General features: G+C 48.4%; 1 protein-coding gene across 1 annotated transcript in view; it reads right to left on the reverse strand.

Annotated features, from left to right (window-relative positions):
• Positions 1-9: 9 nt before the first annotated feature.
• Iqck (IQ motif containing K) overlaps positions 10-12,139 on the reverse strand; it is a 116,913-nt gene continuing 104,783 nt past the window's right edge. The window contains exon 9 of the mRNA XM_050143383.1: positions 10-2,391. Within this exon, the coding sequence (XP_049999340.1) occupies positions 2,336-2,391 (56 nt within the window). The 3' untranslated portion in view covers positions 10-2,335. The remainder of the gene's footprint in view (positions 2,392-12,139) is intronic.

Here is a 12,139-nt window from a genome sequence, read left to right on the forward strand (position 1 = left end):
AAAAAAAAAAAAAAAAAAAAAAAAAAACTACCCACAAGCCTTTAACCTTTAATGAAAGCAAAATTGAAAAGGTTAGTATTTGGGGGCGGGGGTGGGGACTGACCTCTTCTTCAGCCAGAACATCTGAGCTGAGTGTTTTAATAAATCTGATTTTTCTCAAGACCCCAGTCTCTGCTGTATCCCCTCCCTCCCCTTCCCTCCCCTGCCTTTGCAGAGCCTTAGGGGGATGAGGCCAGTCTGCCTAGTGCTCGGCTCTCCTGCGAGTTTTCCTTCCAGCTAGCGCATCACCACGCATGGGAACCAGAGAGCATGACACCCAAAGGCCTCCCCTTCCCGGTCTTCTGGGATGCCCTGCTCCCACTCAGAGCATGTGCTTGCTTCCAGAGAATTCCAGCTAGTCCTTCATGCTTAAGGACCATCATGTGGTGGGCTGAGAACTTCGAAGCTCGAGGAGGGTTTGGAGGGAAAGAAAGCTAGGGCTGCGTGGGGCTGGGGCTCTTGCATGCACTACCCAGCCTTCTACAAAGAGATCTATGAGCACCTCGGGCCAGTCCGGTGACAAACGCCAGCACTCCGCGTTCTTGTGCCAGGAAGTGGCTGCCCACCCCCGCTCTCTGGAGTCCTTTGGAGCTTTCTGATGTCACCAGTGACTTGGTCTGCAAAAGCCCCCCTTGCAGAAGGGAGACGCTGACATGATTGATGGTTTTCTCTGTAAGCTCTTGGTTTTCCGCGTATAAGGTGAGCACCGTGCAAATGGCTGTGCAGAAAGCAGCAACATTTCTGCACTGTATAAGCAGAACCATTCTGAGCCACAGGACGCCTCGCTTAGTGAGGCCTTGCAGTTTTGTTTTTTTTTTTTTTTTTCTTTCCCATCCTGATAGGTGATTGCGCTTCTGGGCTTTGTTTTATCTTGGCTAATTTAAGGTTCAGGGTGGGCTGGATGTTCTTAGACACTAGGGGTGGAGGTGGGAGCAAAGGAAGAAGGGCGCCATCTGCTATTTTTCTAATGAGTTCCGAGCTCACCTGAAGAGGATCGCGAGGCAACTCCACCCAGAGACTGCAGCCGGCTTCCAACAGAACCAGGCTGGAGTACAGAATCCACGGCACCTGTTTAAGAGTTGATGCGGGAAATGGTCTAGAAAGTCCTCTGTGAATAACCCCAAGCTGTAAGCACAACCTAGCATGCCCGGGTAGCGACACCACGCTGGGACAATGGCAGCTCCTCTGTCCCCTCCTAACTGGAGTCCCTTGCCAAGGCGGTGGGACAGTGGCAGAGGGGAGAGGCTGTCTCCAAGGTTAAGATCTGGTTGTTGTCTACCCCACCCCCACACAGATGAGGTCAGGCCAGCAGAGGAATGCAGACAGGGTGAGAAGGGTTGTCTCTTGGGTTTGCCAAATTGGAAAGTAGAAGGGGGCGCTGGCGTTCACACATCCAAGGATGTAGCAACCATGTGAGCCGATGAGAGCCCCTGGCAGGTGCTTTTTATTCATAAAGAGCTATGGCTCATTTTTGATAGATAATATATATTTATTAAATGTATTAATGTGTATTTTATAATGTACCCTCACTCTTCCCCCACCTTGGCTGACTTGCATACTTATAAACAAAATTGTTTGGGAAATTTCAAGACAATCAGTATGTACATATAAATATCACAGACTGAAAAGGTTGTTAAGCATGGGCAGATAGGTTTTATTTTCAAAATGCTGTTCGTAACAAGAAAATAAAGGCTTTACTATTTACCTAAGACGCGTGGAAGCCTGTCAAACACTACTACCAAGGAGGCCATCAGCTGTGTCTGGGGCCTTCCAAATGAGAGAATCCTGGGGAGCGTGACCACGGAACAGACGAGGACCGTTAGTTAAAAGGCGCTGCTGTGACCCCTTTGGGGCTTAGACAATGGAAATCCTTTGCATCGGCTGCCTCTTCTTGAGCTAGAAACACAGCTCAGTTCTTGAGCCTCGCCTCATTTGTTAGGCCAACAACAAAACCAAAACAGAGCTAACAGAGATTTGAGATAAATTAAAATACAGATCTTAGCAGAAGTGGGCAAACGGTGACGGAGGCCATCACTAGATGTTTCAAGTGCAGTGGCTCAGAATGGCACACCAGACACCGTGGAGAAGTATATGTGAGAAAAAAAAAAAAAAAAAAAAAAAAAAAAAAAAAAAAAAAACAGTATTTGGGGTAAAGCAGAAAGCAAGGGACGCTTTCCTAAGCTTGTCTGACACAAACCCGGCCTGTATGCAAAGGGTTGTGAATCCACCGTACTAAGGCTTCTGAAGGAGCTCGTCTTGGGCAATGTGCAGCCTGGGTGTGGAGTGGCTGGTGTTATTAAGATGGTGGCACCGAGGCAGCAGCCACTTCCTCCTCCTCCATTTTACATCTCACTGCAGAGAGAGGAGAGAGTCAGGGTCAGTGTACACTGCCATTTGGAAACTGGAAACACCGATGTTTGGACAGGGTCATTTACCACAAACCCCTCTGCGTCCCTGCCACAGTTCTGACCCCTCAGGCACTGGGAGGAACACAGGTCCATTGTATTCCGGGATGTCACCTGAAGGCTTGAAGCTACCCTCCCCCCTCAGTTCATGACAGACAGCTCCGAGTTCAGGAAAAAAAAAAAAAAAAAGATTAATGGCGTGCATTGTGGGCTAGAGCACTAAAGGAGGCTTCCCACAGATAGTAACGGATAGAGCCCGGTCCATTGCCTGGCACCATTTCATTAAAGGGGAGTTAGCTGGACCCAGAGCATAGCATTCTGTGTTGGAGAAATTAATCCCAAGAGCTAAGATGCTGTCCCCAAACAAATATGGAAACCCAGCCCCCGGGGAGGAAAAAGAACTCTCTTTTTTAGGGTTTCCCCCCCCCCCACAGGGTTTCTCTGTGGTTTTGGAGCCTGTCCTGGAACTAGCTCTCGTAGACCAGGCTGGTCTCAAACTCACAGAGATCCGCCTGCCTCTGCCTCCCTAGTGCTGGGATTAAAGGCGTGCGCCACCACCGCCCGGCAGAACTCTCTTTTTTAAATGTATTATTATTACTGTATTATTAATATTGTTTGGTGGTGCTGGAAATGGAACCCAGGGCTTGCCTCATGCATACTTAGGTAAGCACTCCATCACTGAACTATACCCCACTGCAAAGACCTCCAATTTGTGTGTGCCTAAGGGCGCACATCTGTGCACTGTGCCTTGGAGACTAGAGGATGACCTCAGGTGTTGCTCTCAAGATATCACCGCCTTGCTTTTGTAAGACCAGGTGCCTCATTGGCCTGGAGCTCGTGGGGAAGGCAAAGGTGGCTACCTGGAAAGCCCCGAGGATCCTCTGGGACTACAAGAATAATCCCACTGTGGCCTACAGTTTATTACACGGGTTCTGGAGATTGAACCCGGGTCCTCAAGCCAGCACTGTGAGCAGCTTACGACTGAGTCGTCTCCCCTCTGGCCTTCCGTGGCTAAAGGTCTTCGCCTCTAGTAGCTTCCTTCCTGTGTCCGTGCCTGAAAGATTATTCTCGAGTGCTCAGGTGCCCTGGCTTGTGAAGTGCATCACGGTTCTAACAGGAACTGGTGGTTTGGACCGTTACTCTATAGCACAGAGGTTTCACCACCACCCCCAGTGCACCCAGAAACTTAGGGCACACACCCACCAGACACGAGTATGAGGTGAAGGCTGCAGTGGTCACCACGATGGGTCATTTCTTAATGGCGGCGGTGTGAATGCTTTCCTAGAGCTCAGAGTCATCCTGCGATCAGCCCAGCTCTTAAGCTCCTTCCGGGAGATTTACTGAGGCAGATTCCATTAGATCATCCCCTCCTCCAACTAGGCAGAAATCTGCCCAGGTGCCAGACTGAAAGGTAATCAGGACTCAAGGGTTCCCAGAATCCACTCTTCTATTTCAGTGCCTGTGGTGATCCGGGTTTTTTGGACTATTAATACTAACTACACAAGTGGGCATGCCTAAATCAAAATCTGAAATCTAGAACAAACCAGACACTTCCTGAACACTGACCTGATGCCACAGATGGAAAATTCCACACGTCTTAGCTCTGTGGCATGCACAGAATCATTTTTTAAAATGTCATAAAATGATGTTCATTCTATAGGTATGAGTGACCATGAAGCCTAAATGAATCTTGTCTTTGTACTTGAGTCCTAGCCCAAGATTTCAAAGGCAAGCATTCTAAAATCCAAATTGGACACCTCTGTCTCCCCCCATTTCTCTCTCGTCTCTTTCTTTGAGACGGGGTCTTGCTTATGTAACCCTGGCTGGTCTGAAACTTGCCATGTAGTCCAAGTCAGCTTTCAAATCAGAGATCCGCCTGCCTCAGTCTCTCAGGGGCTGGGATTAAAGGTATGAGCTACCACAAGTGATTCTCAGCCTGTATTAACACTGGACAGAATATTTAATTATTTGGAGCCTACAAGCAAAAAAAAAGTAAAATAAATATATAGACGGGGCCAGTGAGATGGTTCGGCGGGCAAAGAAGGCATTTGCCTCTAAGCCTGATAACCCAAGTTCTGCACCCAGGACCCACAAGGTGGAAGGACAGAACCAACTGAAAAGTTGTTCTCCAAACTTCACACATTCCATACACACAGACACACGGTTAATTAAATAAAGTGTTACTGCATGCACAGATGTACCTCCTGTTCGCTATACAGGAAGTAGCATGAAGATGCGGCATGCGTCTAGGAGTCTAGACCCTATTGACAGTGACATTGGTCCTTCAAAGCCAGGGATTCTCTACATTTTTCCCAGTGGCCCTCTCCACTCCCACATCCTCTGGTACATGAAAGCCCGGGCTGTACAAATCGTGACTGATTGGGTGCCGGGAAAGGTCTCCCTCTGGAGCATCGCCAGGTTTAGGGTCCATTTCAAGCCCCCAACTTCTTGACAGTACAGGTGGGAAGAGAAGCTATGATCTCCGAGCGGTGAGAGATTCTACAGCGACGAGCACAAATGAACCAGGAGTCTCTGCTCCAGCTCACGTTATTAGTCTAACAGCACTGCAGGGTAGCTGCATGGTAGGCTCTGAACAATCCAGACTGCGGTCCTGGATTCGCAACAGACCTCGGTGTTGAGGGCAGCACACTCAAGTGAGGAACTCGGAGGGGAACGGCAAGAGTACCACAAGAGTTGGGCATGTGGCTTCACTGTCCGAGGACGAAACTCAAAGATGTTGACTTTGAGCCAGACACGGTTCACCTATAATCCCATCACACAGGAGGTGGAAGCAGAAAGATCACAAGTTCAAGGCTAGCTTGGACTATATAGCAAAACCTTGGAGAGAGGAGAGAGAGAGAGAGAGAGAGAGAGAGAGAGAGAGAGAGAGAGGAAAGAAGGGTGTTGACAGTTCCCGACTCTGGGTGGCGGCTGCAGGATGGTCACTCTGTAGTTATGTATTATATCACCATCTCCAGAGGTAAAAAGAAACAATGACAGTACATATTCTACTTGGAATCACAAAGCTATAATAAAGAACTGGAAAAGTGTGTTATTGGTTTCTTGAGCTAATTCTCACTTGTCATACATCCATGAGGAGATAATACTTAAAAATCTTACCACCATGTGAGCCTATTGGGGCTGCCCAGTCCCCACCTGAGAAGCCCTGAGTGCTGCTGGGATACAGGAGTGTGGCGCTGGGCTGAGGATGTCCCCTGAAGCCTGTGTTTTACCTTATTTATCTGTGAGCAAGGACCACTTTGCTAGAAATTAAACCTTTATTGGATGCAGTGGCAGATGCCTACGTGTCAGCTACTGGGGAAGGTCAGGTGGGGAGGGTTGCTTAAGGCCCAATGCAGTGAGACCTTGCCTCAACCAGCCAATCAATCTATCCAAAGGGCGCTTAGTCCTTCAAGTCTTCGCAGAATACAGCCCCTGTAAAGGTGTGTGCTGTAAAAGGAGGCTGGGGAGAAGGGAATAGGAATTAGAGAAGGAAGAATTTATCAGAGCTTCTGGAAGGACCCACTTTCCACTTTCGAGATGTCAATAGGCAGATGTCTCCGTGCCCCTGTGTTGTCCTTATCCCCCTTGGCAAACTGGTGTCCAGCCAACTCCGGAAGGGCCAGGAGGAATGGAAAATCCCAAAGAGATGTGCCAGCCCTTCTTCGGCTCCTGTTAGTGGCAAAGTGACAAGAGAGCCCTGCATACCAATGAGGTTCCCATCCTTTCCAGTTCCAGAGCTGCAGCTGAGAACTCAGGCCACAGCCCAGAGAATGGGATGGAGATGGAGGAAGCCTCGGGTTCAAAGGAGGGGGATGTGGGAACCACAGGCCACGCCCATTCACAGTGTTCTCTAACAGATCACCAGGGGCAAAATACAGATCCCAGCCTTTCCAAGGGTTCTCCAGAGGCTGAACCTGGGACTCGGCTCCCCACCCACTGCAATCCTTCGTGAGCCCCTTGGATCTGGCAAGTTTGCCAAAGGTGTGTTGTCACTCACAGACGGGGGTCAGGTGTGGAAACAGTGCCTTTGAAATGGGTCTAGTTGGGTTAGCGATTCGACCTTAGGGCAAAGCCCTCCAGGAGCTTGTGATCTGTAGGGCTGGGCAGAACAACAGCCAGGAAACTCAAGTGCCTGTGCTCACACAGCAGGAAGACGCTGTCTCTGGGAGTGTTTCTCAGGGAGCACAACAGTCCCCAGGAGTGCTAGGGCCTGAGGTCACAGAAGGGACAGGGCCATTCTCTCCGCTCGGCAATTTTTATCCGAAAGTTAACAATGTTTATTTGAAATTTTTTAAATAATTAAATAAATAAATAATTAAAAACAAAGCAAAAAAAAAAAAAAAANAAAAACAAAGCAAAAAAAAAAAAAAAAAAAAAAAAAACAAGGTCTCTTAAAGCCCAGGCTGACCTGGAAGTTGGTGAGTAGCTGAGGATGGCCTTGAACTCCTGATCCTCAGCCTCAACCTACTGAGAGCTGGGATCACCCAGTTGTTTAGTGCTGGCTGGGCAAGTGCTCTACCAACCGAGCCACTTCCCTATCCCCAGTGTTCCTTTTTTAGCTTTCTTTTTATTTTTTCTTTGTTTTTTCACATCATGCACCTCAGTCCTATTAATTTTCCTGGCCTTTTGTGCCCATCCTCTGCCCTTCAGTCTCCTCTGCTGAAATAAAACAAAATAAAATTTAAGAGAAAAAAAAGGAAAAAAATCAATCTCATTATGGAAGCTGTAGTGTGGGACAGTGAGTCTCACACTGTAAACCCTTTTGTCCGTATATCTTTACTTGTAAGTGTTCATTACAAAGTCATTGGTGGGGTTTGAGGCCTCTGGCTTCTGCTACACTATCTATGCTCGGCCCTTGCTGGAACTCCTCTTGGTCATCCTGCTGTTGCCTTGAACCATGGAGATCCTGCAGGATGGGCTCCTTCAGGTGCTCCAGAAGATCACAGATGGGGTGGATGTTAGGGTGGGCCAACTCATAACCCTGGTACTGGGCCTGGGTAGTTGCAGGGTTGGTACCCAGCCAGCTCTCCCTGATTCTCTCCAGCACTGCCCAAGTTAGTTCACTCCTTTAAGTCATTAGCAAGGGGCGGGGCCAGTTCTCCTGCTTTCACACCCTCAGGGTCGGCTCTCCCATACCCACACCATCGGGGCCAGCTAATGTGGCCCAGGTGAGGTGCAGGGACCACTCTCCCAAGAGACGCAGCTGCTGAGGGGCAGGGACAGCTCTCCCACTCTTAGGACCTTGGGCCAGTTCTCCTCCCCCCACCTCAGGTATAGAGGGAGAAGGGCATTCCCCACCCCGCCTGGCCACGCTGTCGCTGTCGTATGGCAGATGTGGAACAGGCCAGACCCAGCTCATCCACGCTCCATCAGCAGTGTCAGCTCCACTGTGCTGTCCAGATGAGGTGCCTGCTCCCCAGTGCTGCAGCTGGCCCAATGTTCATTTTTATTTTACTTCTTCAAAGCCCACTTTCCAGTATAAGTAATAAAAATAAACATTTCTAGATGGCCGGTGGTGGTGTACACCTTTAATCCCAGCACTCAGGAGGCAGAGACAGACAGAACTCTGTGAGTTCGAGGCCAGCCTGGTCGACAAAGTGAGTTCCAGGACAGAGTGGTTACACAAAGAAACCCTGTCTCGAAAAAACAAAAATAAACATTTCCATGGTTCTTATTGAAGACTTGACATGTCTTGTGAGGTTAAGGGCTGTTTTCTTCTCTGATTTCACAGACAGAGAAACTGAGGACACAGACAGCTGAGGTGATTTGTATGAGCTCATACTGTGGGTGGTCTGGCCTCTGTATGTGTATCCTTATCCCCAACAGGAACAAAGTCTCACACGTTTCCCACTAGGGCAACAAAGATTCCTCTAATAAAAGGTGCAGCTTCCATATACTGGAGCAAAGGCATTGGGGGCTGTGTCCGTTCATAATAGCAGAGAGCCCAAGAGCAGTCCAAGCATCCAGCAACTGGGAAATGATTCCTGCAATGGTCAATCTTAGTTGTCTACTTGAAACCCCGAATGGCCTGGGGTAGGAGCCCTCTGGGCGAACTTGTGGGAGAGTATCTTAAGTTAACTGAAGCAAGCCTGAGACCTCTCCACTGTGGATAAGAGCACTCCCATGCAGGAGATCCTGGACTACATACAAAAGGAGAAAGTAGGCTGCGCCGCAGCATGCATCCGTTGCTCTCTGCCTCCCACCTAGGGGGCAAAGTCACCTGCTCCTGCCACCCTGACTTCCGTGCCTTGGTTCACTGTGCGCTTGAACTATGAGCCAGAACAAGCCCTTTCTCCCTTAAGGTGCTCTGGTCAGGCTGTTTTACCACAGCAGCAGGAAAGACAACCGTTGGGCACCTGGTCACTGAGGAACCTGGTGAACCATTCGAACTGTAATGGTTCTCTAGGCTTGAGAAATGAGAAGTCACAGAGAAAACATGGTGGGCGCATTTCCTGTCAGCCTTGACAGTAAGGTCAATTTGAAATTGCTGGATGCCAGGTTAACATCTCGGAAGGGACAAGGGTGATACAAAGATGCCATCCTGCTAGTGTCTGAAGCCGCCCATGATAATTCCTCCAAAGGGAAGGTGGAAGGGAGGCAGAAGCTAGATCCCCCCCGACACACACACACACACACCACTTCTCTAAATATAAAAGGTCCTGATCTCCTTTTAGAACAAGTGGCTCCTACTTTGCACTCATTCCTGTGAAGTCTCTGTAGTCTACCCTTTCCGTGTGCCTGCCTTGTGCAAAATCACAGGCATTACCCACAAAATTAGAGCCCAAGCCAGGGCTTCTGCTCAGTCATCACTCTGGCTCTCGCTCTGTTTAAAAAAGAGAAAGAGAACGTAAAAAAAGACGAAATGAAAGGAGGACACGTGAATTTTTATTCCCCTCGATGTCCCACAACAAGAGTGTGTGGGTTGTTATTCAGTTGCGTGAACATTATTTTCCTTTTGTTTAGTCTCTCATGTGTGGTGTACATACGTGTTCATGTGGGCATGTGTATATGTACATATGTGATTTTCAGGTGTGGGCTCACATATGTGGAGGCCAGAGGTCAATATTCTGAGTCTCCCTCAATTGCTCACTACCTCAGTTTTTGAGACAGGATTGCTCACCTGTCCGGGACTCATTGATTCAGCTGAACTGGCTGGCCAGCAACCCCCACCCCCGGGATCCTCTTGTCTCTACCTCTCCAGTGCTGGGTTTATAGGCTCACACTGCCCTGCATGGATTTTATGTGAGTGCCAGAGACCAAACTCATGTTTCTACATCGAGTACTTCCCTGACTGAGCCATCTCCCCGGCCCCTAGGGTGAATATTCTTTCTAAAAGAACCTTATGGAAATGCATTACACAAGTTGGTATTAAAAGTGCATGTCTAGAATCCTAGTACTTGGAAGGCTAAGAAGAGTGGATCACAAGTTCGAGGTCACCCTAGGTGCCGAACAAAAAAATCCACAGGAGACTCAATATACACAGTAAGTGAGGGTGGCAGAAGCAGGTAGTTGTTCTGGAATGTTCTAACCAAATTTGTGTTTTGTCACGGGTCATCTCTGATTCCCTTCCAGGCACAAGTGCTCAGCATGTAAAGACTATTCTGTCAAGTTAACATCCCCTTACTCAGCAGTTTCATAGGTGCCAATAAAAATCCACAGCCAGAAGAGCGCCAACAGCAGGCAAAGTACCAGCATTTCTTACAGGGCCCCAACAGAATACAACCCAAGTGCCCATCAGTGAGTCTATGGGTATACAAACTGTGAGATACTCAGAAGAAACGTCACAGCAATAGAGACTCATCTAATGTTCTCTGATGGTAAAGCTGAACCTCCCAGGCAGAAGGTTCAGCAGAAGAAATCACACAAAAAGGGTTTGCTGCTGTGTTTTTGAGTACCAGAAAATTTGAGGCTAAGCAAATTTTTCTGTGAAATATTGAAGTCAGAGGAGAGGTTCTGTAGTGGGGAGAGGGGCCTGGAGGAGCCTGCTGGGTGCCTGACATGTTCTCATCTGAATCCAGGTGGTAGTTATGTGGTGTAGACATAAGCAGGAGCTCAGTGCACGGAATGTGATGACTGGAACACCCTCTGTAAATTGCCTCACCCACAAAAAATAGAAGTCATAGGTTTTAAAATCCAAATCCCAGTGCCGGAGGTTGGGAGTTGTTAGCCAGAGATCTCCCAAAACAACACGGGCTATTGCCAGTGCTCTTGATTGGCCACGGAACTAAATGGTAAGATCCTGTTGGTGAAGACAGCACTCACTTTGGCTCCAGAACACTGTGAAATCAAGCTGGGCCTGAGCTGGCAGTGTTGCACCTGCTGACTAGCATGCCCAGAGCCATGAGAGTTGCTGGGGAGAAAAGGTTATTGGTGATCTAACTCAGCTTAGGAACTCATGTTCAATAATACCAACCTGCCAGCCAAGATGTGCCCACGGGCACAATAGTGACATCATAGAACCAGGGCAACCAACCACTTCCTGATTGGAACTGAAGTCGGCTCCCCAGGAGGGACCACATGCCTGGTAGTATAGACTGGGTAAAAGCCTATGGCTAGGGAGGACACAGGTCCTACCGGGAAATCTTACTACTGGTGCTTTGTTAATGTAAGCATAGCTCAAGGGCTTCCTGCATATTAATGTTTGTTCCTAACACTCCACTGCAACTTGAAGTCAGAGAAGCCTCTTTCAGGAGTGGGCAATGGTCAAAGCAAAGTCTAATAACTTATCAAACTGTGGGGAATAAAAGTATGTGGAGTTCCCAGCCCTAAATGGGACATCTATATCACCCGTTCCCAGGCCAGAAAACATCTTGGAAGAGGGGGTGGAAAGACTGTGAGAGCCCGAGGATGGGGAGGAGCACTACAGAGTGTGGTCTTCTGGACATGGCAAGACATTTGCAGTCACCATAACCACTTGCATAAGGCTACACACACACAAAAGTGAGGTGCACACCTTTAATCCCAGTACTTGGGAGACAGAGACAGACAGATCTCTATGAGTTTGAGTCCAGCCTGGTCTACAGAGTTGGTTCCAGGACAGCCAGGACTACACAGAGAAACCCTGTCCCCAAAACAAAAACAAAACAAAACAAAACAAAACAAAAGGTGAGACATCTTTTGTAGAAGCAGGACCATCTAGAATAGAGAAAGGGTCAACGAGGGTGGGAGAAGGAATATGAGGAAGGAATGAGGTGGGGTGATGTGGGAGTGATTTCTTATTAATAAAGAAACTGCCTCAGCCCTCATAGGACAGAAAATTAGGTAGGCGGAGTAGACAGAAGAGAATGCTGGGAAAAAGAAGCTGAGAGGGAGTCGCCATGATGCTCCCACTCCAGACAGACACAGGTTAAGATCTTCTCTGGTAAGCCAGCTCATGGGCTACACAGAATATTAGAAATGGGTTAGAACAATATGTAAGAGCTAGCCAATAAGAAACTGGACCTAGCCGGGCCAGGCAGTGTTTGAAAGAATACAGTTTCCGTGTAATTATTTCTGGGTATAAACTAGCCATGCGGGCGGCCGGGTGCCGGGGACGCAGCCCTGCCGCTCCTATTCCAACAGATGGCGCCCAACGTGGGGCTAAATCCACTTAAAAACCTGAGAAGGCTTAAAAATAAGGGAAACAGAGTTTAACACAGAGTTTTGCTCTCTGTTGGTGGCGTGCCATAAAGAGATTTCCTGATTCAGCAATA

This window comes from Alexandromys fortis, unplaced genomic scaffold (assembly GCF_014885135.2).
Source record: "Alexandromys fortis isolate MF-2015 unplaced genomic scaffold, M_Fortis_MF-2015_v1.1 scaffold_45, whole genome shotgun sequence".
Classification (NCBI taxonomy): domain Eukaryota; kingdom Metazoa; phylum Chordata; class Mammalia; order Rodentia; family Cricetidae; genus Alexandromys; species Alexandromys fortis.